This window comes from Felis catus, chromosome A1 (genome assembly GCF_018350175.1).
Source record: "Felis catus isolate Fca126 chromosome A1, F.catus_Fca126_mat1.0, whole genome shotgun sequence".
Taxonomy (NCBI): Eukaryota; Metazoa; Chordata; class Mammalia; order Carnivora; family Felidae; genus Felis; species Felis catus.
In genome coordinates this window covers 90593225-90618023 of record NC_058368.1, presented here as the reverse complement: position 1 = coordinate 90618023, position 24799 = coordinate 90593225, and the positions used below count along the sequence as shown (strand labels likewise).

Genomic DNA, 24799 nt, shown 5'->3' with positions numbered 1-24799 from the left:
ACGGCCTGGCAGAGGTTCATTGTCTAGCCTGATGGGGTTGGGCTGTTGGCAGAAATGACAGATTTCTACATGGATTCTGGTCTTGGCGTTCTGCCCAAGGCTTAGGTAGTTCTTCACAAAGTAAGACACCCATCAGGAGGGGCTGGCTGGCTAAAGAAACCTGGGGTCCCACCACAGGGTGCAGGGATTGCAGGGACTGAACCAGGGCCCCCAACTCCAGTAAACACATTCTGAAGGAAAAGAGCCTGATTCATACAAGCGCATGCCCCTCCACCACCACTCTGCAGACCTTAGAGGCACAGGACTGTAGAAACAAAGGTCTGCAAGGACCCCTTCCAAACTGACACATCTGCAAGTCTGCCTTAGGTTTTAAGATCCCTCCCCCAAAGGCTGTAAGAACAAAGTGGGTGTACGGATGGGGGAGCACAGCACACCATGACGGTCTCTCTGTCCTGCAGCACCACTGCCGTAACTGCGGCCACATCTTCTGCAACACGTGTTCCAGCAACGAGCTAGCACTGCCCTCCTACCCCAAGCCCGTGCGTGTGTGCGACAGCTGCCACACGCTGCTCCTGCAGCGCTGCTCCTCGTCCACTGGCTCCTAAGCACACAGGGCGTCGGCGAGGCAGCCTCAGAACAGTGCCAAACTCTGTGGGTCTCGGGGGATGCCCAGGGGCTTGGGGAAGCAGGAAGGAACGCGATCCTGGCCGGCTGTGCACACAGCATGGCGGAATGGAAGGTACACGCCTCTCCTTTCCGGACTGTATGGAATTAACCTATCTGCTAACCTGTCTGGATGCTTCCTTCTCACTTGGCTACATCACTGGCTTTGGCTCCAGTGTAACTTCATGATTTTGCTACTGTCATTTTTCACTTTTCAAAAAAATTGTCCGGTTTTATGGCAGTCGTACTAGTATAATGAGCAACCAGTTCCGCCCCCCCGCACCGTGCCTTCCCTGCTTCAGAAGCCAGAGATTTGCCACATCACATCCTTGTTAATATGTGTCTTTGGACCTGCAATAAAATCATTTATTTTTCACTCCGGTGCAGAAAGCATAGGCACTCGTGTCCGTGTCACAGAGGTCAGGGTCAGCCTCTGGAGAGGCCTCAGGGCAGCCCCCATGTCAGGACTAAAGGCCCTCAAGGAGGGCAGCTGCCTTTGAGGTGAGCCTGCTGGGTTCTGGTACAGGCTGTGCCCTGTCCAGTGAGCTGAGGACAACATAGGCCATTAAGTCCACCAACAGGCACAGAGGAAGTGACCTCACGCCCATCACCAAAGCTCAGAAGTTGTTCCTTTATGCGAGTGGATTGCAGGAGATACCTGTGGGAGGCACCTACCAGATAGTCATTCACAAACTTCAAAAGTAGGGCTAGGACAGGTGCAGTCAGCTGTGAAATTGGGCTCAGCACATGCTCACCCCACCCCCTGTCCCCAGCCAGGGGTCTGAAATGAAACAAGTGCTGTAATGCTGTCCAGACCTGTCCATCCATCCATCTGCAGAGCCTCTGCCTTCTCTAGCCCTCAGTGGACTCCCTGTGCTGGCTGCTCAGTCCCCACTTTCCCCATAAGTCCCCTGGCCCGCTTAGCTGTCCAGCCCCTGCTCGAGGCCCTGGCTCTCCCTCTTCTTCCTGGGCTCTTACCCTGCAGAAAGTTCCCCACAGGCTGGCTCAGGTTCCATATGTGCTGCTCCCTTAAACACATCTGTGGGGTTGGGAAGTTGGGGGGAGGGGGGTGGCGGGGAAGAGATCTGGGCAGCTCTGCAAGGTTGGGTCGATACACACGCCCAGCTCCAGAGCAACATTCCTTCGGAGATGCAGGTTCTCACATCCTATCAGGAAGTACGATGGCAGCAAAAGCAGCTGCCAAGAGGGACGCTTCATCTGAGCAGCTTTTTAGTAAAATCTCCAGCACTCAGCTGTTCCCGTAATGCTTACATCCTGAACTATATTCCACACTGGTCTGGCATCAGAGCGGTACACCCAGTTTTCAGTGCACCCAATTTGGATTCCAGCTCACTGGGGAGCCTTGGGCTCATCATCACCTCACTTATGGGCTCTCATCTGCCCACACAGAAAATACCTGACTCCTGTTTTGACTAAGTAGAATGTTCCCCCTCTCCACCCAACAAGCAAGATACTGAGGCATTATTCAAAGGACCCTTTTGCCAGTTACCAAATATTTAGTTGCAGTGAGACAACTTTTCTATCCACGCCACATCAAATATGCACCTGAACTTTGGAATCCTCAGGCTGTGGTGGGGTGACCTTCCTAACCCGGGCAATGAGGGACAGTGGTCTAAGGCAATGCTTCTCAAGCTTAAATGCACAGGATAATTAGCCAGGAAGAAGGATGTCCTGTTAGAATGCCACCTCCCAACAGTACCTGGAGGTTCTGGTCTAACAAGCACCCAGGTGGTTTTGGTTCAAGTCCATGGAACACAAGGTTCCAAAGAACCAGGATGGTGGGTTAAATACTCCCTTTTCAAAAGCCAAATGGTTCTGAATTAGCTTAGCCTTACTCCCGCCGTCCCCTTTACCTCCAAAGAGCCTTTACTCAACAAAGACATTCCTTACGTAAAACAACTTAAAGAGCCAGACAAGCAACCTTCCTTGAGCCTTCTCATTAACAGGGGTCAGTTCCACAGACACTGAATAACTCAGCCAAGATGCCAGGGGCAAGTGTGAAGTCCAGAACACAGCAGAAGCTCAAGGCTGCCTCCCCCGCAAATTATTTCTCTAAATCTGAAGACAGGCTAAGGATTCCAAGAACACTTGTGTGCCCCAGGCTGATGGCAAGTTGTTCCCCTCCACCATGTGGGATAGCACCATCCTCCACAGAGGGGATGCAGCACAATACATCTGCAGGGCCTTTTGCACACGTTTGTGCAATGCTGCCATCTACAGATGCTTAGAAACACCTAGGATTGTAACCAAACCTCACCTAAGATGAAAAGAGATTTTCAGCACTGACACAAGTGGCTTCAAATCCTCAATTTGGCTTAAGCGGAGTCTGCAGTGTTAAGCATGTACTAAAGGAATTTTGAGACAATCACCTTTAAGAGGGCTAGCTCCTTCTAGAAGACCTCCCATACCCCACGTAAGCAAAAACTCAAGAGATGCCATCAGAGTGGGAAGGGTGGCTGCTGGTCAGCCACCTGCCACCCCTGGCACTTCCTTCTTAGCCATGCCTGCTGCAGGCCTCCGCGAACATGCAGAACATGCAGTGAGCACTTCTGCCTCTCCATGTTTTACGCAAGCGCTTAGCCAGTCAGAGGCAGCTCAGGTTAGGTCCTACGCAGCCAGGCCAAACACACAGCCCTTCCACAAGGGCCCCACAAGCTAGATTTACCTTCAGTTGCACTGGAGGGAAGTCTGACGACATCTACACAACAGCCTCAACTGCCGAGCCTCTCTGCCACAGCCAAAGATGTGAGCCACTGTCACCTACGCCCCGGGCAGGAATAGAGCACCAAGAAACAGTCCACATGACACTGAAGTATAGACAAGACAAAGTGCAGTTTTTAAAAGGAAGATTTATTTGACAAGTTTCACTTAGCGCAATACACCTAAAAGGAAATCACAATACAATGAAAGATTTAAATCAAGGCCTCAGAATTTCATACAAACACCAAGACCAAAATCCTAAAGTATTGGTATTGCGTCTCAAATTTCCCCCATTAACTTAAAAAAAAAAAAAAAAACTTAAACTTACGTGCCTTAGAGGTTATTAAATGAAACTAGAATTAACAAACATGCCAAATGTTTTCACTTTTAATTGTAGACACAGCTCCTATATTGAGTTTTACAAAAAAAAAAAAAAAAAGGCATGTCTTTCAACATGCATCCAAACAGTGTTCAATGTAATGTGGTATAAGAGCAACATTTAACATAATTCAACTGCTTTAACCTAAATACACTTACTGCTTAAGTACATCCTACTATATAACTAGAGAAAAGCTGAAAATTGTTTAACAGTTATAGTTTACTCGGTTGTTACATCCTAGATGAAAGTTTGTGTTCAAAAATACTGAACCTTAAGTCTTTAAAACAATCCTGATTTCCACTTAGAGTAAGCATAAATCACAAGCTTGTATTGCAAAACTGTTAAACTTTTTTCTTTAAAAAATGTTGACCAAGAGTCTGTGATCAGGATCAATTACATTCCCCATCCACCACTCATACTGGACATGCTAGACATCCCTCCCATTCCGTTCACTCCCATAGATGCACGGCTTCCACTACTGTAGTAGCTGCTGTTCACTGCTCCTTGGCTGCCTGCAAAGAGATCAATATTACAAGTCAGGAGAATTATCAGATTATCAGTCAAATAAAATATAGCATTCCAAGAAAAAGTTTAAAAAGTATACGAGTACAAATGGCTGCTGTCCAAGTGGCGAGAAGCATGTTTGGGAAAGGGGACTCCCGACTCCAAACAAGTCTCAATTAACCCCTTTTCTCTGCAGTACCAACTTGCCAGACTCTCGTGCTACCATTTAATTGGATGCTTCAGGATCAACATAGAAAATTAAGTTTAAAGGAAAACTAGTGTTTTTCAAAAATTGCAAAATTACTTCATGTTGTTTTTAAAGCTAAACAAGGCATTTTAAAAAAAAAATTTTACCATAAACATTCACAATGTGTCCATCGAATGGCATATATGAATAGGGAGGACAGGGGCAGTCTCTTGCTTTTCCTATTCATGGTGGGCAGGAAGTGAGACGACAAAAGTTGGACTAAAGGCAACTCACTGTGCCCAAAATGGCAGCCTCCATGGAGTTAAGTCAGAGCCATTGACTGCTATAGAAATAGTGTTATTACAACATATCAGTATTTGCTATTGGGAATTTAAATTATATTTTTTGAGAAAATATTTACCTATGCAATGTTTGATTGAAAATCACTGGAGTTTTCCTGTAAAACTTGGTCTGCAAAAGGATTTTGTAGGGTAAGACTATAATACCAAAATCACCATTCTTTAGACCAATTGAAAAAAAAAATCAAATAAAAGCAATCCTAGGATAAAACTGACTAGTAAATACGGTCCTGAACCCAACCACCATTCTACTTTATAAAATTCTCCCTCCATCTAAAATGGATTTAATGCTAACGAAAAGACAGAAAAAAAAAAAAAAAAAGATGAACAATTTTTTAAATAAATGGAGGCAGATGTTTTCTGGCTCGACATTATTCCAAGTTGCAATGACTAATAATTTATACAACACTTCCCCCTCCCAAAGATTGGTTCTGAAAATTAAGCTATTAAAAGAACAAGTTACATTTGGATCAAAAGCATATTATTTATTAACCCCAATTTCACCAAAAAGAAGCCTGCATATTCCCCCAACTAAAGAAACCTGCCTAAAACTTATCTCAAGTATACAGAAAAACACACTTACCATATCCACTCATGCTGCTCTGGCCGCCATAGCCGCCTCCATAACCACCACTCAGCTGCTGACTGGCTGGGCCACCATAACTGGACTGGTTTGCTGTTAAGTTAAGAGAACATTAGAACCTTGTGCCATATGTAATGTGGTACCTGGTGGTACCGGGCTTGTAATTCTAAATCTATGATTTTCCAGTTTTGATTTTATATTACTATAATCCTCTGTCTCCTTCTGCCTATTGCCTATGACCAAAACTACCTATCCATCGTATGAACTAGTCAAACATTTATAAACCAAAAGGCCAACAGTATGCACATCAGCAGGACTAAATGCACATGATTCCATAAAGTAGAGGCATTTTGAGAAGACCTTAAGATACTGCTTAACTGGATTTAGTGGGGTTTTACCCCATAGTTTATACAGTAAGGTTATATGAATACACAGGTATAACTGAACACCTAATTATGCCCAACTATGCCCAACAATTTATTGATCCTGTGCTTTTTAGTTAATTTTAGACTTATACTTCATAAAGACAACCGAACTAGTTTCTGCCATCCCCTCCCCCAAAAGTACTTAAAACTAGTCATCTAAACAGTTTTTACATTAACTCACAAGGATTTAAATAAGCCAGACAAAATTCAAATTGAAAACTCTTTGCCTAACTTATGCTAAACTCATTAAAATATAAATTAACTTAACTTATATAATCGACTTATATAGATATGTTTTGGTTTTTAAAAAAACTAACGATATTTACACAAGCCCATGCCTCCCATCATTTGGCTACCATAAGCACCACCGCTTGCTCCTGCTGTAGAATTCAAGAAGAGTTCTACATATCTGTGTTCTGAAATGAGAGAAAAGGCATACAAGGTTAGCTTAAAAAAAAGACACTAAAGTGATATTTACACAAACCCATGCCTCCTAGCATTTGGCTACCGTAAGCACCACCGCTTGCTCCTGCTGTAGAATTCAAGAAGAGTTCTACATATCTGTGTTCTGAAATGAGAAAAAAAAAAGTTTGAAAGTGTTTGTTGGTGAAAGAAAGAGAGAGAAGCACTTTTAAGTTCTTAAACAAGTAGATCTGTGAACTTCAAATACTTTTGGTAAAAAAAAAAAAAAAAAAAAAAGTCTAGCTGCTTCTCAGGCAATTGGACTATGCACATTTCAAAAACCAGCCTTTTGATTTAAACATTCATCTAAATTAAGTCAATTAAGGCTATAATTCAAGTCCATGTTCTCATCACAAACCCCTTCCAATCCCACTAAACCCACATTTTTTAAACACAAACCAAAGAACTAACTCATTATCAGACCGAATTTCTCATACATCCCTACTATTTCTCTATCACAAACAAACCAAAGAACTAACTCATTATCAGACCGAATTTCTCATACATCCCTACTATTTCTCTATCACAAACACTGGTCACTCAACCATCTGTAGAGACCCCCGGCCAAGACACTTAAATCTCACTTACGCATATTTGCTTTGTCTTTTGACATAGCTGCCACAGCATCTTCGTGAGTTGCAAACTCGACGTCTGCTTCACCAGTTACTCTGCCATCAGGACCAATTTCAATGTGTACTCTCACAGGGTTCAGCGGTGAAAAGAACTAAATATAAGTATTTCAGAGAATAAGTCAAATCTCTATTGTTAGAAAACACAAATTTATAGCGTACTGTTTCACTTAGACTAAGAACCAAGTTTTTAATGCTCTCCTGAAATAGACAACCTGTAAATTTATCTTACACTTACATTATAAATGTCGTTCTCAGTAGCTCTGTAAGGTAATCCCCGCATGTGTACACAATGTCCTGTTGTGCTCTGGAAAGTAGAGCCACCATCCCCATATCTGTGATCAGACATTCCTGAAAAACAATAATTGAGGTCTAGATGGACAAGAGTGTAAGTATCCTTTAGTTGAGAAATTCAATTCTTACCTTACCTCTTCCAAATCTATCTGACCCAAATCCATAGCCATCATTATATCCATTATAATCATCATAGCCTCCATAACCTGGAAGACAAGAAGTACAATCAATCAAATGAAAACAGTTACACAAACAACAGACGTTGTGATATCTGCATATTCACGTACCTCCTCCATAAGCACCACGTCTCATCCGTTCAAAGCCAGCTCCCCTGCCAATGCTGTTATACCCTCTGCCAGCTCCAGGTCTGTCATAGGGACCTGGCCGCTGCATGGCCATAAGCTTTCGTGGTGGATCATAGTGAGTTCTAACTTCAGCTCGACTGCTCTTAAAGATTTCGATATACCTAAAGCATTGTTCACGAAGGAAAGGGATGGGGAAGGGAGAAAAAAACATTAGTTCACTTCATACAGGTATTTAGTTACACAAGAAAACAATGTAGTCATAGCCATGAAACTGACTAATATTTAAAGCCAGATTTCTTATATTTGCATAGGCAATGACCAGAAATTCACTCAATTGTAAGATTTAATGTAAATTGTATTTATAGAGTATAACTCACTCCTCTGAGGCAGAGAGCCCAACCTTAGGGGTAGAGAGGAGTACTACAAATAAATGTTTTAGGAGGGAAAGAATTCCACTCAACTTTCAACATTTCATGTCTTAAATCCATTGGCATCATGTATAGCAAGTGGGCTAAAAAGCCAGCCTCCACCAACAGTCTAGCCCACACTACACATTTTCTTTCGCCAATAATACCCCAGGCCTATGCTTTTAGTAGAAATCAGCATAGGTAAGCGCATGCTTCAATGAAAAATAGTCACAAGCAAAGAGAATAAAACCTTTTGTGACAATTTCTTGAAAGCTATGCTTATTAATACATATGCAGAATATTTATACAGCAAGAAAAAGTTTGTTGCATTTCAACTTTAAAAACAAGATCAGAAAGTATCACATTTTCTTATGGTAATATTAATTTACTAGGTGGGTGTTATTACAGCTAAAGCCAGGTTTGCATTAACATTTTTTAAAGCCATAGTCTCTCAACTCTATCGATTAGAATTAGGAATCTTGGAATCTTACAGTATCGTAAGGGAGACCAAATTAACTGGGGACAATTTTAAAACCTAAACTTTAATCTGAATGCTTTATGGGACTTTAATATAGGGAATTTGAAAATTGTGGCAAAACATCAATTGGGACTAGAAAATAGGTTTCTTTCTTCTAAGCAGAGAGAATATGGATTTAATTGTTTACCATAAGAAAAGTGACAAATCCAACCAACCATCCATCCCCACCTGTGCCCTATTCTTTCCTTGTGTTTCTTTAGAGCCTTTTCAGCTATTTCCTGTGAAGCAAACTGCACGAAGGCCTCCCCCGTACTCCTCCCCTGGAAGTCCACCGGCAATGTTATCCCATTTGGCACGATTTCCAACCCTTCAACCCAAGGACAAATAACCCCAGTAGGGGGGCAATATTAACATCACAAGCCCAGAAATGATTCTTCTTATAGCTTTAAATAAACCAGAATTTTAACTTTAGGTGAACGGTATGCTTTCAACAAGTACTTTTTTACATATGCATTGTAATATGAAGTTCCATTATTACAAAGTATAACTCAATTCTTAACACACCCCATGGCACAGTATGTAAGAAAAAAACTTGAACACAGGATGCATTAAGAATTCAACAATTAACACTCTAATCTATGCAAATTAATGTTGAGAATTACACAAGAATTTAATAAAGTTTCAAGCATTAAATACAACAGTTACTATACTTAAAACACCTTTTACCTCAATTTATATTTCAATGTTCTAAGTTAGTGGAACTTCAACTTTTAAAAAAAATTACACATTTAAACATTTCATATACAAATTGAAACATTGCTTAAGTCATATAATTGACAAACATACAATCTAAACTTTTCAACAAACAACTGATCTACACAGCACAATCATGCACTCTTATGCTCTAATAGTAGTATGATTCACTTCTGGAAATTCCGTCTATGAAAAATCCTTTCCGTGGATACATTCCCAAGCTTACAAAAAGGGCTTAAAGCACTTTCCTAGAAGATATGAAATTATGTTCATATTTAACGTTGACAGATAGCATTCAATTCTCACCAATTTAGACAAAAACAATCAAAGCAGACTTGATTTCAAGAATTCTGGCAAAATATTAGGACTTGATACATATCTAAGTCAAAATTTTTATACATACTATACTGAACCATGAAAGGATTTCTTAATTCCACTTATCACATGAGTATTAAAATAGTACTTAAAATATATGATCTAACATTCTTCTACACATGCAATTTTACCAGCTCTTCAGCATAAAAACATTCAAATACTTTAGGCCCAGAACAGTTTCAAAATACTTTATTTCAGACAATGAGACTACATTCAAACTACTCTTACATTAGATTTTAATTAAGTTCATAATTCCCTGGCTACAACAACCAGTTGCTTCCGTATTTTTTTTCCCCACTAAGAGGCCATTAGAGACGTTTCTGGGCCCATGACCCAATTTGTCTTAACACATAGGCACTTGCCATAAATCACAACAACCTAACTCAAACTAATCTAATGTTAAGGGATCTTACCTTTAACTTGAAGTACTTTGCTGAACAGCATTGTGAGGAAGTAGTTAAGCTGTTGAGGACAATCCTCAAAGATCTACTCTGAACTACAATACTAAATATAGGCAAAGTTAGCATTTTCAAAGTACTTAATTTCCACCTTTAAGATGGGCTTAAATTATTTGAAGGTCTCCAGGAAGAAGAAAACATTTAATTCACCTGTATATACTCACACCTGTTTAAATATCTAAGCTACTCAACTTTAAGGTCTATTAAATCACATGTTGCCAGAAGCTAGCCAGAACTCACTGCTCAGCAACAAACACAACTACATACCTGAGAAGAACTGAACAATTTCTTCCTTGCTACATCCAAAGGGGAGTCCTCTAAGCCGTACAAAGCCATCATTGGCCGTGTCAGGACTATTTGGACCAGTATGCTTCAACACCCAATCCATTTCAACGTTGTTTGACTTGAATACTGAAAGAGGTGCTTAGAATTAGTCAATTTTGGAAAGTCAGAGAACGAAGTTCAGACTTCCTGGGTCTTTAGATAATCTAGGAAGAGCTGCCATAAACTCCCTTAGATGACCATTTCCATGCGGTCAAATACCTAAAATTCAGAAGGGGTAAGATAGAGCTCTATGTGTTTAATGTTTTTATTTACTGTTACTAGGGCAACATAAATCAAACCTTCAACATATCTGTGTCCCATAGTTTCTCTGTCTTTTTTCAGGGCCAATTTGACTTCATCTTCTGATTCAAGTTCAACAAAAGCCTCGCCACTCGGTCTGCCTTCTCTGGTGTAGATGAAACGAATACCTTGAGCCCCATTTTGAATTTTGCAGTCTGGAAAGAAAACAACCGTTAATACAGAATTTAAAACTAAAAACAAAAAAAAAAAACAAAACAAACAAAAAAAAAAACCCACCTCTGGGTGATACAGATGAAATGCCTATTCATGCTCCGCTACAAACAGAGCTTTTGCAAAGCCTAGAATGAGCAATATTACCAAATCCCAGAGCCGCTTTCTAGAACTTAAGCCGTTAACTTCTCCCAAACTTCCTTACTCCCTGGATGATACATTACATTACCTCAAGAAAACCCAAAATCCAAACAGTTTAACAAAATTGATTTCCAAGTCTTCTCCATTGAACATCCTTTGAAACCCCTCATAAAATAAGTCTGGACTTTGATTTTATGGCATTTTCTGGGTACTGTTTCAAGTTTTGGTCCAGGGCACTTGGTTTTACCTTACTAGCAGCAACATTACAATTTCTCCTGTGAATCCAAATTTGCAGGGCCAATACTCACCTAAGTGGGGATCAATGTTAGCAAGCTAAAATGCTCCAAGTTGCACAGCTGAAGCCAAACTCAGTCTTGCTCACCGCAAGGTGGCTTCCAGTGTACTTGGTTCTCGTTTTACAGGTCGTTTTCCGTTACCCAGGCTAAATTCAGACAGTAAGTCAATACTACAAGTGTCCTTCCAAAACCTGTAAATTTCTTCCAAATATATCTTTATCAGCCTAAACTCACACTAGCAATGAGAAAAAGGACATTCTAGTAGAAATTATTCAGAAAACCTACATACTGGAAAAGAGCTACACAGACAAGTAAATTTCCCTGGGCTTCAGTGTCCTCAACTGTAAAGTGAGCCAGATCAAGAACTAGAATGAGCAAGAACTCGTCACAATTACCAAATCTTGATTTGGAAAATTGTCTGAAATTAACAAGTGACATTTTAACTTTCTGAAGTCAAATACCCTGCTTCAAGAACATACCAAAATTGGGAGTGAGTTGTTACACTTCAAGTTTTGCAAAATGTTAGTATTGTTTGCCCAGCAACTGGGCAATTTTCTCAAGATGAAGAGAGAAATCCCATTTATCCTTTCGAAAAGATAGCCGTAGAAGACTAGTGCTTAAACGTAGGTAAAGCAAACAAACAAACAAACAAAAAAAAAAAATCAGCCAGAGAGGCCGCACTCCCCCCAAGAGAACTCGGAGGGCGGGCGGGGCTTTCGCAATTTCCATTGCGTAACAGCGGCCGGCGGGGCGCGAGCAGCCCAGAGGGAACGGCTGCCGCCCGCGCCCCGCCAGGGGGCGCCCCAGGCCCGCCCCGCCCTGGCCCGACCGCCTCACGGCCCGCCTGCCCGTCCGCCGGCTCCGGCCCCGAACTCCCGCCTCCGCTTCAAACTCACCAGAAAAAAAACGCTGCACTTCGTCTGCTGAGCAAGACCAAGGCAAGCCCCGGACCTTCACCACGAATCCCTCTCCGCCTTCGGTGCCCAACATCATTGTCTCTTAGTGGGTCCTGGCGTCCAAACAGACTGAAAGGCGAGGGATGAACGTCAGAACAGGGAAATGTTAAAATTCAACAGCCCTCCGCCCTCGAGGCGCCCGACGGTCCGCGGCGCCCGAGTATGAGGCGAGCCCGTGCAGACGCTCGAAACCCAGCAATTCCAACACCAACACCTCTTTGGCCAACGGCCGGGAGCCCGAAGCCGCTGTGGGCCCCAAGTACCGGTGCCCCAAGCCGAGGGGGCCCTGGCCTAGCGCCAGCGTGGAGGCAAGGAAATGGCGGCGGCCGCTTCCGCTCCGCCTCCTCCGACATCTCACACAATAGAGTCGACGCGGCCTGCAGGCCTCGGCGGCCCCGCCGCTACTCGGCGAATTACTTCTGGCTTCTAGTTGCAGCCCGCACCTTGCCAGGGCCCCACAGGCACTACCGAGGGCTAGGGATAAGCAGTCCTCGAAAAAATGACATCCTCGGGGGCCGCTGGGTAGCAAACACAGAGCGACACTCACCTACCTGAACACACGACTTCGGCGTGGCTGAGAAGAAATGGCCAGCGGGCGCCTGCGCAACCTAAATAAGGCCCTTTGAACAAGCTCTGCGCACGCGCAGCTAGGTGCCCGCACCGCCCCCTTGCGTCACACAGAGCTCAGACGCATGCGTAATTTCATGAACGGGCCTCCCTCTAGGCAGCATATGATTGTGCGCACGCGTTTTGGGCTCATTCCCCCTCCCACCTCCATAAACCCGCCGGGCTTTCTTGCGCCTGCGCCATTCCGCGGTTATTGAACTTCGAGCCTCTGCCGTTTATGATTTAGTTTCATGCGCATGCGTCTTCCTTCAAACAGTTCTGTCCCCTTACCCGCCAGAGTGGGGGAGGGGAATGGCGGCAATCCATTCCCTGTAGTAATCATATGAAAGGCCGTCCCGAGATCTCGGGTGTGGTGCGGTGGCTACGTTCCTACCCCTACTCTAGCCTATTATCCGTGCTCCGGGCTGACCTGAAGGGACAGCCGCTCCCCGCCCTGGCGCCGCCTATACCCGTTTTCTCCCTAGAACCAGCCTATGACCACCTGGGCCTCTCCTGGGGGCTGCGACACCGGAAGCATGTCCAAGGCTTATGTGCCTCCACTCCCCTTACCTGCCACCGTCGGGCCTGAGGCCCGGACCCGCGCGGGGTCTGCTGCGCGTGCCTCAGTCCCGTACCTGGCTTTTGCCCTAACGAACTCGCACCCCCGCGACCCTCCCCCCCCCCCCCCACCTCTGCTGCGCCCAGTAGGCAGGCCCGGAACGCCGCGGGGCGCTGCCACGAGAAAGGGTGGCCGGAAGCCGTGTCCCACTGCACTTCCATCAGCGCCGGACTCGGCTCTCCTGAGCAGGTTCCTGCTTAATTCTTCCAAGGATAAGTGGGTACTATTAAGTCCCTTTCCCCGGTGGAGACGCCGGGTCACCCCATGTGAGCATATGGCACAAGATGAATGGTGTTCCTGGTCCCCACCAGCACTGCAGGGAACTTACCTGCCTGTCCTCTCCACCTCAGACCTACGGACACAGGCCATAAATAAGTTAGCAATAAGGTAGTGTTGGACAGTTAGTGAAGGCCTCTCTGAATGCCACCATGAAAGCATTTGGGCGAAATCCTTGGGCGAACGTTTGTTCCTGCCCAAGTGTAATAATCTGGAAGCCGCATCCAGTTTTGACAGGTTTGAGAAAACTAGAGAAAGATTCATCAATGGAGTAAAGGGGGACAATGATCCAAGATAGGATCCCAGAGGTAGGGTGATCCTGACGGGCCATTTAGGTCTTGGCAAGGGTGTTAACTCAAAGTGCAAGGGGAAGGCATGAGCAGATCTTCAACAGGGAGCAATACAAGCTGTTGGTAAAGGAAAATTCCATGGCTAGGAGTGAGAGGGACACAGAAAGAACAGGCAGGGTGAATAATGCTGCCTGCCCTCAAATGAAAACAGAGCTAGAGGAAATGGCATTTTGGCTGAAGTCACCAAGACGTGGGACTCCCAAATCTTCCAGACAGGAGGTCTATTTCTGGGTGGTTCACAAGTAAGGAAAACATTTTTTTTTGCTTTTGAGATTTTTTTTAATGTTTTACTTATTTTTGAGATAGAAAGAGACAGAGCATGAGCAGAGGAGGGGCAGAGAGAAAGGGAGACACAGAATCTGAAGCAGGCTCCAGGCTCTGAGCTGTCAGCACAGAGCCTGACGCCGGGCTCGAACTCACAGAGTGTGAGATCATGACCTGAGCTGAAGTCGGACGCTTAACCAACTGAGCCACCCAGGCGCCCCCATTTTTTTTGCTTTTGGATGCTCTCTCCAGGATATCACAAAGACACTTCCCAGAGGTTTCTTATAATTTTTTGTTTTAATTAAGGTATAATTAACATCCGGAGGTGTCATCTTAATAGGTTACAGCGTTTGAGAGTTCAGGTCTTATTAAATGACCAAAGAACACTGGTTTATGATCAGATGAGGGAAAACCCCCGATCTCTTTGGTAGTGCATTTAAAAAAATCATGTTTCTACCTTTTAACAATATGGCCACACTTCTAAGATGTTTAGTTTTCCTAGTTTTTTTCCTACAGTTTCCTGTGATTTTCTCCCATAATAAGAATGTGGGTGCCTGGATGGCTTAGTCAGTGGAGCATGCAACTTTTGATCTTGGCATTGTGGGTTTGAGCCCCACATAAGGTGTAGAGGTACTTAAAAATCCTTTAAAAAAATCAATGTAATGTATCATTATCACAGAAAGACTTGATCATTTCTGTAGGGTAAATTTCTAGAAGTAAAATTATTTAATGAAAGGATCTGAGTCTTTTGAAGGCCCCTAATAAAGGCTATAGCACTTGACAAATCCTCTCTGTGGTATGTGAGGGTTTCATATCCCTTGTTTTGCTGGCACTGAAAATTTCCTTTCCACTAATCTTTGGTGATGTAACACTGAGAAAAATCATATCTCTAATTTGCACCTGTTTGATTACTAGTGAGGTAGAATAAATTTTATACATTTATAGCCAACTCCCTCTTACGTAAATTGGCAGTTTGATTGCTTTCTCCAGTGATCTTGTGGTCTTTTTAAGGCTATTAACCCTTGGTCACAGCTGCCCCAAATATCTTTCTGTTCACTTACCTTTTGCTTGTTATAGTTTTAATAAGAAATAAGGAAGTTTTGGGGCACCTGGGTGGCTCAGTCAGTTAAGCATCTGACTCTTGATTTCAGTTCAGGTCTTGATCTTATACTTCATCAGATCAGATGGAGCCCTAGGTGGGCTGTGCATTTACAGTGCGGAGACTGCTTGGGATTCTCTCAAAAATAAATAAACTTTAAAAAAAAAGAAATAAGGAAGTTTTTAATTTTGATGAAGTCAAAGCCATGGATACCTTCTTTTATCTTTAAGCTTAGAAAGCCCTTTCCCACACATAGATAAAGCATCCATTTATTCATCATCTATATCTTTCATCAATTCTAAAATAATATCTTTTCACAGTTTAACCTCTCTAATATAGGGATGTGTTTTAAAAACCAGTGACATGTTATAGTTTACTTGGCAGCATTTTTTTAGTAGTACATAAATAGTGTGTCTTAAAATTAATGACATCATAGTTTTAATAGAAACTGGTATATTCCACTTAATTTTTGTGATGACACATTGCAGCCATTAAAATTATGTTTTTATGGATTTGTTGATATTGTGAAGAAATGTGTGTGATATAATTGTATGTGGGAAAAGAGCAGATTACAAAATTAATAAGTGGTATATGGACCATGTAAAACTATATTAACGTTACATTAAAACACTGTGGCCAAAGAAATACAAATTAAAGTAAAAAACAATGCAACACCTTTCACCACTAATTTTCAAAGTAATGACTGTTAAAAAGAGTAATAATATGGGGCACCTGGGTGGCTCAATCAGTTAAGCATCCAACACCTGATCTCCGCTCAGGTGGTGATCTCAGAGTTTGTGAGTTCCAGCCCCTCATCCGGCTCCTCTCGGACAGTGTGGAGCCTGCTTGAGATTCCTCTCTCTCTGCCTCTCCTACATGCTCTCTCTTTCTTTTTCTAAACAAACAAACAAATACTATTTTAAAAAAGAGTAATAATTGGGGCGCCTGGGTGGCGCAGTCGGTTAAGCGTCCGACTTCAGCCAGGTCACGATCTCGCGGTCCGTGGGTTCGAGCCCCGCGTCGGGCTCTGGGCTGATGGCTCAGAGCCTGGAGCCTGTTTCCGATTCTGTGTCTCCCTCTCTCTCTGCCTCTCCCCCGTTCATGCTCTGTCTCTCTCTGTCCCAAAAATAAATAAACGTTGGAAAAAAAATTTAAAAAAAAAAATAAATAAAAAAGAGTAATAATAGAGCTGGAAAGGGAAAGAATGCAGGGAGACGCCATGCACATGCATTGCACTGCTGTTGGAATGTAAATTGGTACAGTCTGCCTGAAGGACTATTGGCAAAATATATTCAAAGTCTTGAAAATATATGTCCCTTAGTGTGCCTGAGTGGCTCAGTAGGTTAGGCATCCAACTCTTGGTTTCAGCTCAGGTCATGATCTCATTGTTCTGGGATCGAGCCCATATTAGGCTCTGTGCTGACAGTGTGGAGCCTGCTTGGGATTCTGTCTCCCTCTCTCTGCCCTCCCCGCCATCTCTCTCTCTCAAAATAAATAAATAAACTTAAAATATATTTTTTTTGGCTGTCTCAGTCGGTAGAGCATGGGACTCTTGATGTTGGGGTGGTGAGTTTGAGCCCACTGTTGGGCGTAGAGCTTACTTTTATAAAAAATTATAAGAATGTTTATTGCAGCCTGAAATGGGGAAATCATAGAAAATAACTTTAAATGTCTATTGTTGTGTTGAATAAATTGTGGTATAGCTTTACCATACATTCTTACTTGGAGTGATATCACCTCCTAAGGGTGGCAAAAATTAGTTCTTGAGTGTGGGGGAAAGGCAAATACAATCTTTGCTACTACCATGCTTTATGGCCACCTAAAAAGATATACCATATGTCTATGCTATTAACATTTCATGTGGGGAGGCATTAGGGGGAAAACTGCCCAAAAAGTTTCCTTTGGGTGACAATCATGAAAAAAGAAATTGAGAAAAACTGATCTCTATAATAGAATACTCCACAATGATTAAAAATGGTGGTTTAGGAGTATATTTTTGAAAAGACGTTTACAATACTTGTTACGTGAAAAGCAATTCATGAAGCAATAATAGTACAGCTCAGTTTTCTGAAATATGTATAACTACACACATGTATAGAATGTGTGTGTGTGTGTGTGTATGTATGTATATACACACATACAAGGTATAATCTAAAATGTTTATAGGGACGTTGGATGGTGCCAGCGTGGGTGAATTGTCTTGTTTCGCTTTGTTTCTCGGTGTTTTTCATCGTTTTAATGCTCAACACTTAACTATTTGCAGATGCAAAACTTTACAATTCTCTTAGTGGTTAGATTGAGAACGTCAGGACACGCGTTTCTCCCCATCGTCTTGGAATCTCAGCACCAGCAGCCTCCCGAACGTGCTTGCGGGCAGGGACCACACTTTGGAGCTGGACACTCAGACAGCCACGCGGGCGCAGTGGGTAGAGCCGGGGACTAGGGTCCCAAGCGCATCCCCACCTCCACGCTGCCTGGCTTTGCCCCTCCAGCTGCGCGATCCCGATTGTATTACAGGAGATCGCCTCTCCCACACCTCGTGAAGACTCCGAAACTATTCCAACCACAGTGAATTCGTATATTTGGAGCAGTATAAACAAAGGCGGAGGCGGAGCGTCCCAGGGGAGGAGCCTGGCTCTCCCAAAGGAGGGGGGTCCGCCGCAGAGCGAGGATGGGAAAAGGGGATCCTAACACGCCCCCCCTTCGGTTGGCTCCGCGCACCTCCTTCAAGGCGGAATGCGACAACCGTTGGTTTTGAACTTTTTAGGTATTGACCCTGGTCTCCCAAGGCTTTAGCCTGGTCACTCACTGTGGTTGAATCCTGCAGCCAGGTGTTCAAAGTGTACTGATGGCTAACGTTATTCCTTATGTTTAAAATTTTTTTGTTGTGGTAAAATATACCTAACAAAAAAGTTACCCTTTTAGCCATTTTTAAGTGTACAACTGAATGGGATTAAATACATTCACAATGTTGTGCAAATATCACGACTATCTTTCTCCAGAACATTTTCATCTTCTCCAACTGAAATACTACCATTTAAGCACTGACTCCCCCAGTCCCCAGTGACCTCTATTCTGTCTCTAGAAATTTGCCTATTCTAGGTACCTGACATAAGTGGAATCGTAGAATATTTTTTGTGTATGGTTATTTAACTCAACACAATAGTTTCAAGGCCTATCCATTAGAATAGACCTTATCAGAATTTCCTTTCTTTCTAAAACAAATGTTGTTATATGTATATACTACATCTTGTTTATCTGTTAATCCATTAATGGACATTTGAGTTGGTCCCACCTTTTAACTCTTGTGAATAGTGCTGCTTTGAACGTTGGGGGTAAAAGTATCTGTTTCATACAGATCTGGGTATCTGTATATACCCAGGAGTGGAATTGCTGGATTCTGTGTCATTCTATGTTTATCTTTTTTAAGGACCACCAAACTGTTTTCCACAGAGACTGAGATATTTTACATCACCGCCAGCAATGCACAAGGCTTCCAATTTCTCCACATCTTCAGCAACACTAGTTATTTCCTAGTTGTTTTTGGTTTTAGTTTTTTACAGTAGCTGTCAAGGAGTGTGAAGTGGTGTCTCCCCGTGGTGTTCATTTGCATTTCTCTAATGAACATCTCTGAAGATGTTGAGCATCTTTCTATATACTTCGGGGCCATTTGTAGATCTCCTTTGGAGAAATGTGTGTTTAAGTTCCTTTTCTATTTTTCTTTTTTTTTTTCTTTTTTTTTTAATTTTTTTTCAATGTTTATTTATTTTGGGGACAGAGAGAGACAGAGCATGAACGGGGGAGGAGCAGAGAGAGAGGGAGACACAGAATCGGAAACAGGCTCCAGGCTCTGAGCCATCAGCCCAGAGACTGACGCGGGGCTCGAACTCACGGACCGCGAGATCGTGACCAGGCTGAAGTCGGACGCTTAACCGACTGTGCCACCCAGGCGCCCCTCTATTTTTCATTTGGTGGTAGTTGTTGTTGTTGTTTTGTCTGAGTTTTAAGGATTTTTTATATATTCTGGATATTAATCCCTTATGAGTATATGATTTGCAAATATTCTCTCTCATTCTGTGGGTTGTCCCTTACATTTTTGAGTCTTTGTAATGTGATTTTCCTTTCTGAAGGTTCCTTGGCCCGTTGCTTACTAGCTTCTCACATATACATCCATTTCATGCATTCAATCCACCCAGACAACGTTCCAGTACATTTCATATACCGTGCTCTTGCCTGAGCACTGGAGGCATAATCACAGGAGAAAAGATCCCTGTCCTGGAAGAGCTTGCAGTTTAGTGGGGGAGGTGAACAAAAAACGAATGATTATGCAACTCAGCCAATGACTACAGATCCTGACAAGTGCTGTGCAGGACAGCAAGAGCCCCTGACATAATGTGAGGTTGGAGGAAGTTGCTGAGAAAGTGGCACTCACACTGGGATTTGACAGATGAGAGGGCCTGGTTAGGGCAGAGTGATTTGGCCAAAGCAACCCAGCTTTGAGGCTGGGGGGCCTGAAGCCAGACATGGTTCTACTGGCAGTGGGAAACCACTGAAGGCTCAAGCTGCACAGTGGAATGACCCATTTTATTTTCTCAAGGATTATTCTTGCTGCTGTGCTGCCAATAGTTTGAGAAAGGAACCCTCCTTCCTCCCCGTCCCCCACCTGACATTCGCCACATCCTGCCTGGCACCCACAGGCAGGCACCGCTCTGGCCCAGGCTCTGTCATCCCTCCATCATCTGATGAACACGGTTGATCTCCTGGGCTATCCTCTTGTCCTCTGCCTGGTCACCCTCAACCCCAGAGTGATTTCCTTTTGTCCTGCTAACAGCTTTACTGAGATATAATTCACATACCAGACAGGTTTTTTGTTGTTGTTGTTTTGTTTTTTATTTCAGTGTAATCACTGAGTTCTGCCACCATCACCACATTCTTTTTATTTTTTTTTATTTTTTAAGTTTATTTATTTATTTTTGAGAGAGAAGAGGGCAGGGCAGGGGGAGAGAGAGAGAGAAAGAGAGGTAGAGAGAGAATCCCAAGCAAGCTCCACACTGTTAGTACAGAACCCAAGGTGGGGCTCAAACTCACGAAACTGTGAGATCATAACCTGAGCCGAAACCGGGAGTCAGATGCTTAACTGACCGAGCCACCCAGGCGCCCCACTATCACCACGTTCTAAGTTTAGAACATTTTCATCACCCACAAAAAGAAACCCCTTACCAATTATCAGTCTGGAGCAGTCTTTGAAAACTACAAGTGAGATCATATAACTCACCCGCTTTGAATCTTTCATGGCTCTCAACGAGGTCCTGCATGATGTGACTCCTGTGTGCCTCCCATCTTCTTCTCATGGCCTCTTCACCCCCTTCCTTATGCCCCAGCCATGCTGACCTCCTTTCTGCTCTTTTCTATCGCAGGCCTTTGCAAATGGGGATTCCTCCACCCAGAGCACTGTCCCTCAAATGCTCTCATCACCAGCTCCTTCTCTGGGTCTCTGTCCATCAAATTCCTCTATTCAAATCTTTCATACCTTTTCTACACCCTGTGATCATCTTGTTTATTTGCGTGATTACTGTTTCTTGGCTGTTCCCCCACACTACAATGTTGCTTATATTGCTAGCACTGGGACAGAGTGCCTGGCATGTAATAGGCATCAACAAGTAAGTGTTGGATGAGAAAAGGATTAAAGAGAAGAAGGGAAAGGACACAGGAAGGTCAGTGTCCTGGAGGGACAAAGGCACCATTCACTGAGATGGGGAGAGGGGAGAGCTGGAGGCAGGCAGAAAGGATGGGACATGTCAGTAGATCCATTTTGAATATATTAAATTTGAGATGCTTCCAAGATATCCAAGTGGAGGTGTCATACAAGCAGCTGGAGTCCTATAAGTCTAAAGCCAACAAGAGTAGTCTAAGCTGGATATAAAAATCTGAATGTCACTGGATATGGATGATATTTAAAGCCTCAGGGATGAATAAGGGGCTTACCCTTGAGAAGAGACACTTAGGGATTCCAACATCAGGCATCACACAAATTATAGACTGGGAGGTTGTGTCAAAGAAAGAAAAAAACAAGAAAGAGGGGCACCTGGGTGGCTCTATTGGTTGAGCATTGACTTTGGCTCAGGTCATGATCTCACAGTTTGTGAGTTCAAGCCCTGCATTGGGCTCTCTGCTGTCAGGGCAGAGCCAGCTTCAAATCCTCTGTCCCCCCCCCCCCTGCACCTCCCCCACTTGTGCTCTCTCTTTCAAAATAAATATTTAATTTTTTAAATTTCTTTTTTAATGTTTATTTATTTTTGAAAGAGAGAGACAGACAAGACAGAGAGACAGAGAGAGACACAACACAAGCAGGGGAGGGGCAGAGGGAGAGGGAGACACAGAATCCGAAGCAGAGGCTCCAGGCTCTGAGCTTTCAGCACAGAGCCCAACACGGGGCTCAAACTCATAAACCATGAGATCATGACCTGAGCTGAAGTTGGACGCTTAACCAAATGAGCCACCAAGGCGCCCCTGAAATAAACATTAAAAAGAAAGAAAGAAAGAAAGAAAGAAAGAAAGAAAGAAAGAAAGAAAGAAAGAAAGAAAAAGAAGAAAGAAAAGGGGAGGGAGGAAGGAGGGACAGGGAGTACAGTCCACAGCATCAAATTCTAGTGAGAGGACTCAGACAGAAGATAGGGGAACTGAGGCCCTGGAATTTGGCAACATGGAAGTCACTAGTGCCTTTAGCAAGAGCAGGTTAGGTCAAATTAAAGGGGTGGAAACCAGAGCAGAGTGCAGAGAAAAGTCAGGGAGGGCACATACAATACCAGCACACTCTTCCTAGAACACAATATAATGAATTTGTGTTGGTTTGAGCTACTAAGTTTGTGGTTGTTTGCTATAGCAGTAACAGGAAAGTCATTCAGGGCGTATTCTAGGAAACAAAAAGGATAATTCCTTGTCTTGTAAATCAAGGAGAAAAATCTTGTGATTATATCCATGGATACTCAGAAAGGCACTTGATGAGAAGAAAGAGAGAAAGAGAAAGGAAGAAAGAAAGAAAGACATTTGAAAGAATTCTCTATCTTTTCCTCATAAGGGCATAAATTTAAAAAGAATAGAAGAAATATACTTAAATGTAATAAAGACTATTTACCAGAACCCAAAATTGTAAAGGAAACTTAAATCAATCAATCAATCAAACTAAATGGATATATCAAAGTTGTTTCTACTAAAATCTGGATCAAGACAGGGGTTATCACTCCTCTTTAAGATTGTTTTGGAAGTTCTAGGTAGACAATGCCATTCTAACTGGTTTAAATGATTTTATTTTTTTTAAGTAATCTCTGCATCCAACGTGGGGCTCAAACTCACAACCCTGAGATCAAGAGTTGCATGCTCTACCAACTGTGTCAGCCAAGTGCTCCTAGAACTGGTTTAAATTAAAGTTCAACTGGGGGGCCCTGGGTGGCTCAGTCAGTTGAATGTCTGACTCCTGATATTGGCTCAGGTCATGATCTCACAGTTCATGGGATTGAGCCCTGAGTCAGGCTCTGTGCTAACAGTGTGGAGCCTGCTTGACATTCTCTCTCTCTCTCTCTCTCTCTCTCTCGCTCGCTCTCTCTCTCTCTCTCTCTCCATCTCTCTCTCTCTCAAAAAAAGAAAAAATTCCAGGGGTGCCTGGGTGGTGCAGTTGGTTAAGAGCTGACTTTAGCTAAGGTCATGATCTCGCAGTCCGTGAGTTCGAGCCCCACGTTGGGCTCTGTGCTGACTGCTCAGAGCCTGGAGTCTGCTTCCGATTCCATGTCTCCCTCTCTCTCTGCCCCTCCCCTGCTTGTGTTCTATCTCTCTCTGTCTCTCAAAAATAAATAAATGTTAAAAAAAATTCCATAATAAATATTTAAATATAAAACAATGTATTAGAAAACAGAATAAAAAAATTTGAAAAGAGAAAACAATAACATTTACATAACTGGAGTAGAAATTGCTGAGTATTAAACCTGGAAACCGGAAAGCCAAAAGGAAGAGATATATTTGACTGCGCACAAATTTTAAATTTTCCTAGAAAAAGATATAAGAAAATATAGAAAGCAAATGATAAGCTGAGAAAATATTTATAAAATATGTGAAAGACAAAGAGTCAAAAGCCCTAATATGCAATTGAGATCGGAAACCATAAAATTCTTAGAAGAAAAAGGCCATAATTTCTTTGACACGGGCCATAGAAATATTTTTCTGGATATGTCTCCTCAGGTAAGAGAAACAAAATCAAAATGTAACTATTGCAACTACACCAAAATAAAAAGGTTTTGCAGGGGCACCTGGCTGGGTCAGTCAGTGGATCATGCAACTCTTCATCTCACGGTTGTGAGTTTGAGCCCCATGTTGGGTGTAGAGACTTCTTAAAAAATAAAATAAAGGGGCGCTTGGGTGACTCAGTCGCTTAAGCGTCCAACTTCGGCTCAGGTCGAGATCTCACGGTTTGTGAATATGAGCCCCGCATCGGGCTCTGTGCTGACAGCTCAGAGCCTGGAGCCTGCTTCAGATTTTGTGTCTCCCTTTCTCTCTCTCTGCCCCTCTCCCACTCATGCTCTCTCTCTCTCTCTGTCTCTCAAAAATAAATAAATGTTAAATTTTTTTAAATTAAAAATAAAAATAAAATAAAATCTTAAATAAAATAAAGTAAAATCTAAACAAAACAAAACTTTTGCACAGTGAGGGACACCATCAACAAAGTGACAAGGCAACCTACCAAATGGGAGAATATACTTGCAAACGATATATTCAATGAGGAGTTAATATCCAAAATTTATAAAGAACTTATAAACCCATCACCAAAATCATCATCATCATCATCATCATCATCATAATCCAATTAAAAAATGGCCAGAGGCCCTCAATAGACATTTTTTAAAGAAGACATACAAACAGGCGACAAACACATGCAAAGACACTCAACCATACTCATCATCAGGGAAATGCAAATTCAGAACCGCAATGAGCTATCACCTCACACCTGTCAGAATAAAAAAGACAAGAAGTACGTGCTGGCAAGGATGTGGAGAAAAAGGAACCCATGCACTGTTGGTAGAAATGGATATTGGCACAGCCACCATGGAAAACAGTTTGGAGTTTCTTCAAAATTAAAAATAGAATTGCCACATGTTGCAGTAATCCCACTACGTGGTATTATCCCAAAGAAAACAAAACACTAGTTCAATATGACATATGCATCTCTATGTTTATTGTAGCTTTATTTAAAATAGCCAAGATATGAAAACAACCCAAGTGTCCATTGATAGATAAATGGATAAAGAAGAGTGAGATAAATACATAAATAGATAGGTAATGGAGTACTATATTATGCAGCCATACAAAATAATGAAATCTTGCCACTTGTGACAACATGGTTGGACCTGAAGGGCATAATGCTAAG

General features: G+C 42.7%; 2 protein-coding genes across 8 annotated transcripts in view; one reads left to right on the top strand and one right to left on the bottom strand.

The window, feature by feature from the left end:
• Positions 1–1039, top strand: part of RUFY1 (RUN and FYVE domain containing 1) — a 60198-nt gene extending 59159 nt beyond the window's left edge. For both annotated transcript variants that reach the window (XM_006927515.4, XM_003980650.5), the window contains one exon: positions 459–1039. In XM_006927515.4, the coding sequence (XP_006927577.2) occupies positions 459–605 (147 nt within the window). In that variant the 3' untranslated portion in view covers positions 606–1039. The remainder of the gene's footprint in view (positions 1–458) is intronic.
• A 2474-nt stretch (positions 1040–3513) lies between these two features.
• HNRNPH1 (heterogeneous nuclear ribonucleoprotein H1) lies at positions 3514–12875 on the bottom strand. 6 transcript variants are annotated; one of them, XM_003980649.5, is made up of 14 exons: positions 12722–12874; positions 12111–12239; positions 10606–10761; positions 10250–10393; positions 8625–8763; positions 7494–7672; positions 7341–7412; positions 7151–7284; positions 6872–7007; positions 6330–6389; positions 6148–6237; positions 5397–5489; positions 4876–4925; positions 3514–4275 (listed from the first exon to the last, which is right to left on the bottom strand). In XM_003980649.5, the coding sequence occupies exons 2-13, from the start codon at positions 12205–12207 to the stop codon at positions 4876–4878; spliced, it is 1350 nt and encodes a 449-aa protein (XP_003980698.1). In that variant the 5' UTR covers positions 12208–12239; positions 12722–12874; the 3' UTR covers positions 3514–4275. The 6 variants fall into 6 exon arrangements, with proteins under 6 accessions (XP_003980698.1, XP_019686264.1, XP_006927573.1 ...); XM_019830705.3 differs by lacking the exon at positions 6148–6237 and having other exon boundaries at positions 6300–6389; XM_006927511.3 differs by lacking the exon at positions 4876–4925.
• Between the last annotated feature and the right edge of the window lie 11924 nt (positions 12876–24799).

What these genes read in the sequence shown, in the direction of transcription:
- HNRNPH1 (XM_006927511.3), bottom strand. Translation starts at nt 12,207, where the DNA reads ATGATGTTGGGCACCGAAGGCGGAGAGGGATTCGTGGTGAAGGTCCGG. An exon ending in AGCAAGCGGTGGTGCTTACG is followed by an intron (nt 6,238 to 6,329) that starts GTAGCCAAATGC and finishes CTCTCATTTCAG; the next exon opens with AACACAGATATGTAGAACTC. An exon ending in GATGGGAGGCATGGGCTTGT is followed by an intron (nt 5,490 to 6,147) that starts GTAAATATCGTT and finishes TTAACTTAACAG; the next exon opens with CAAACCAGTCCAGTTATGGT.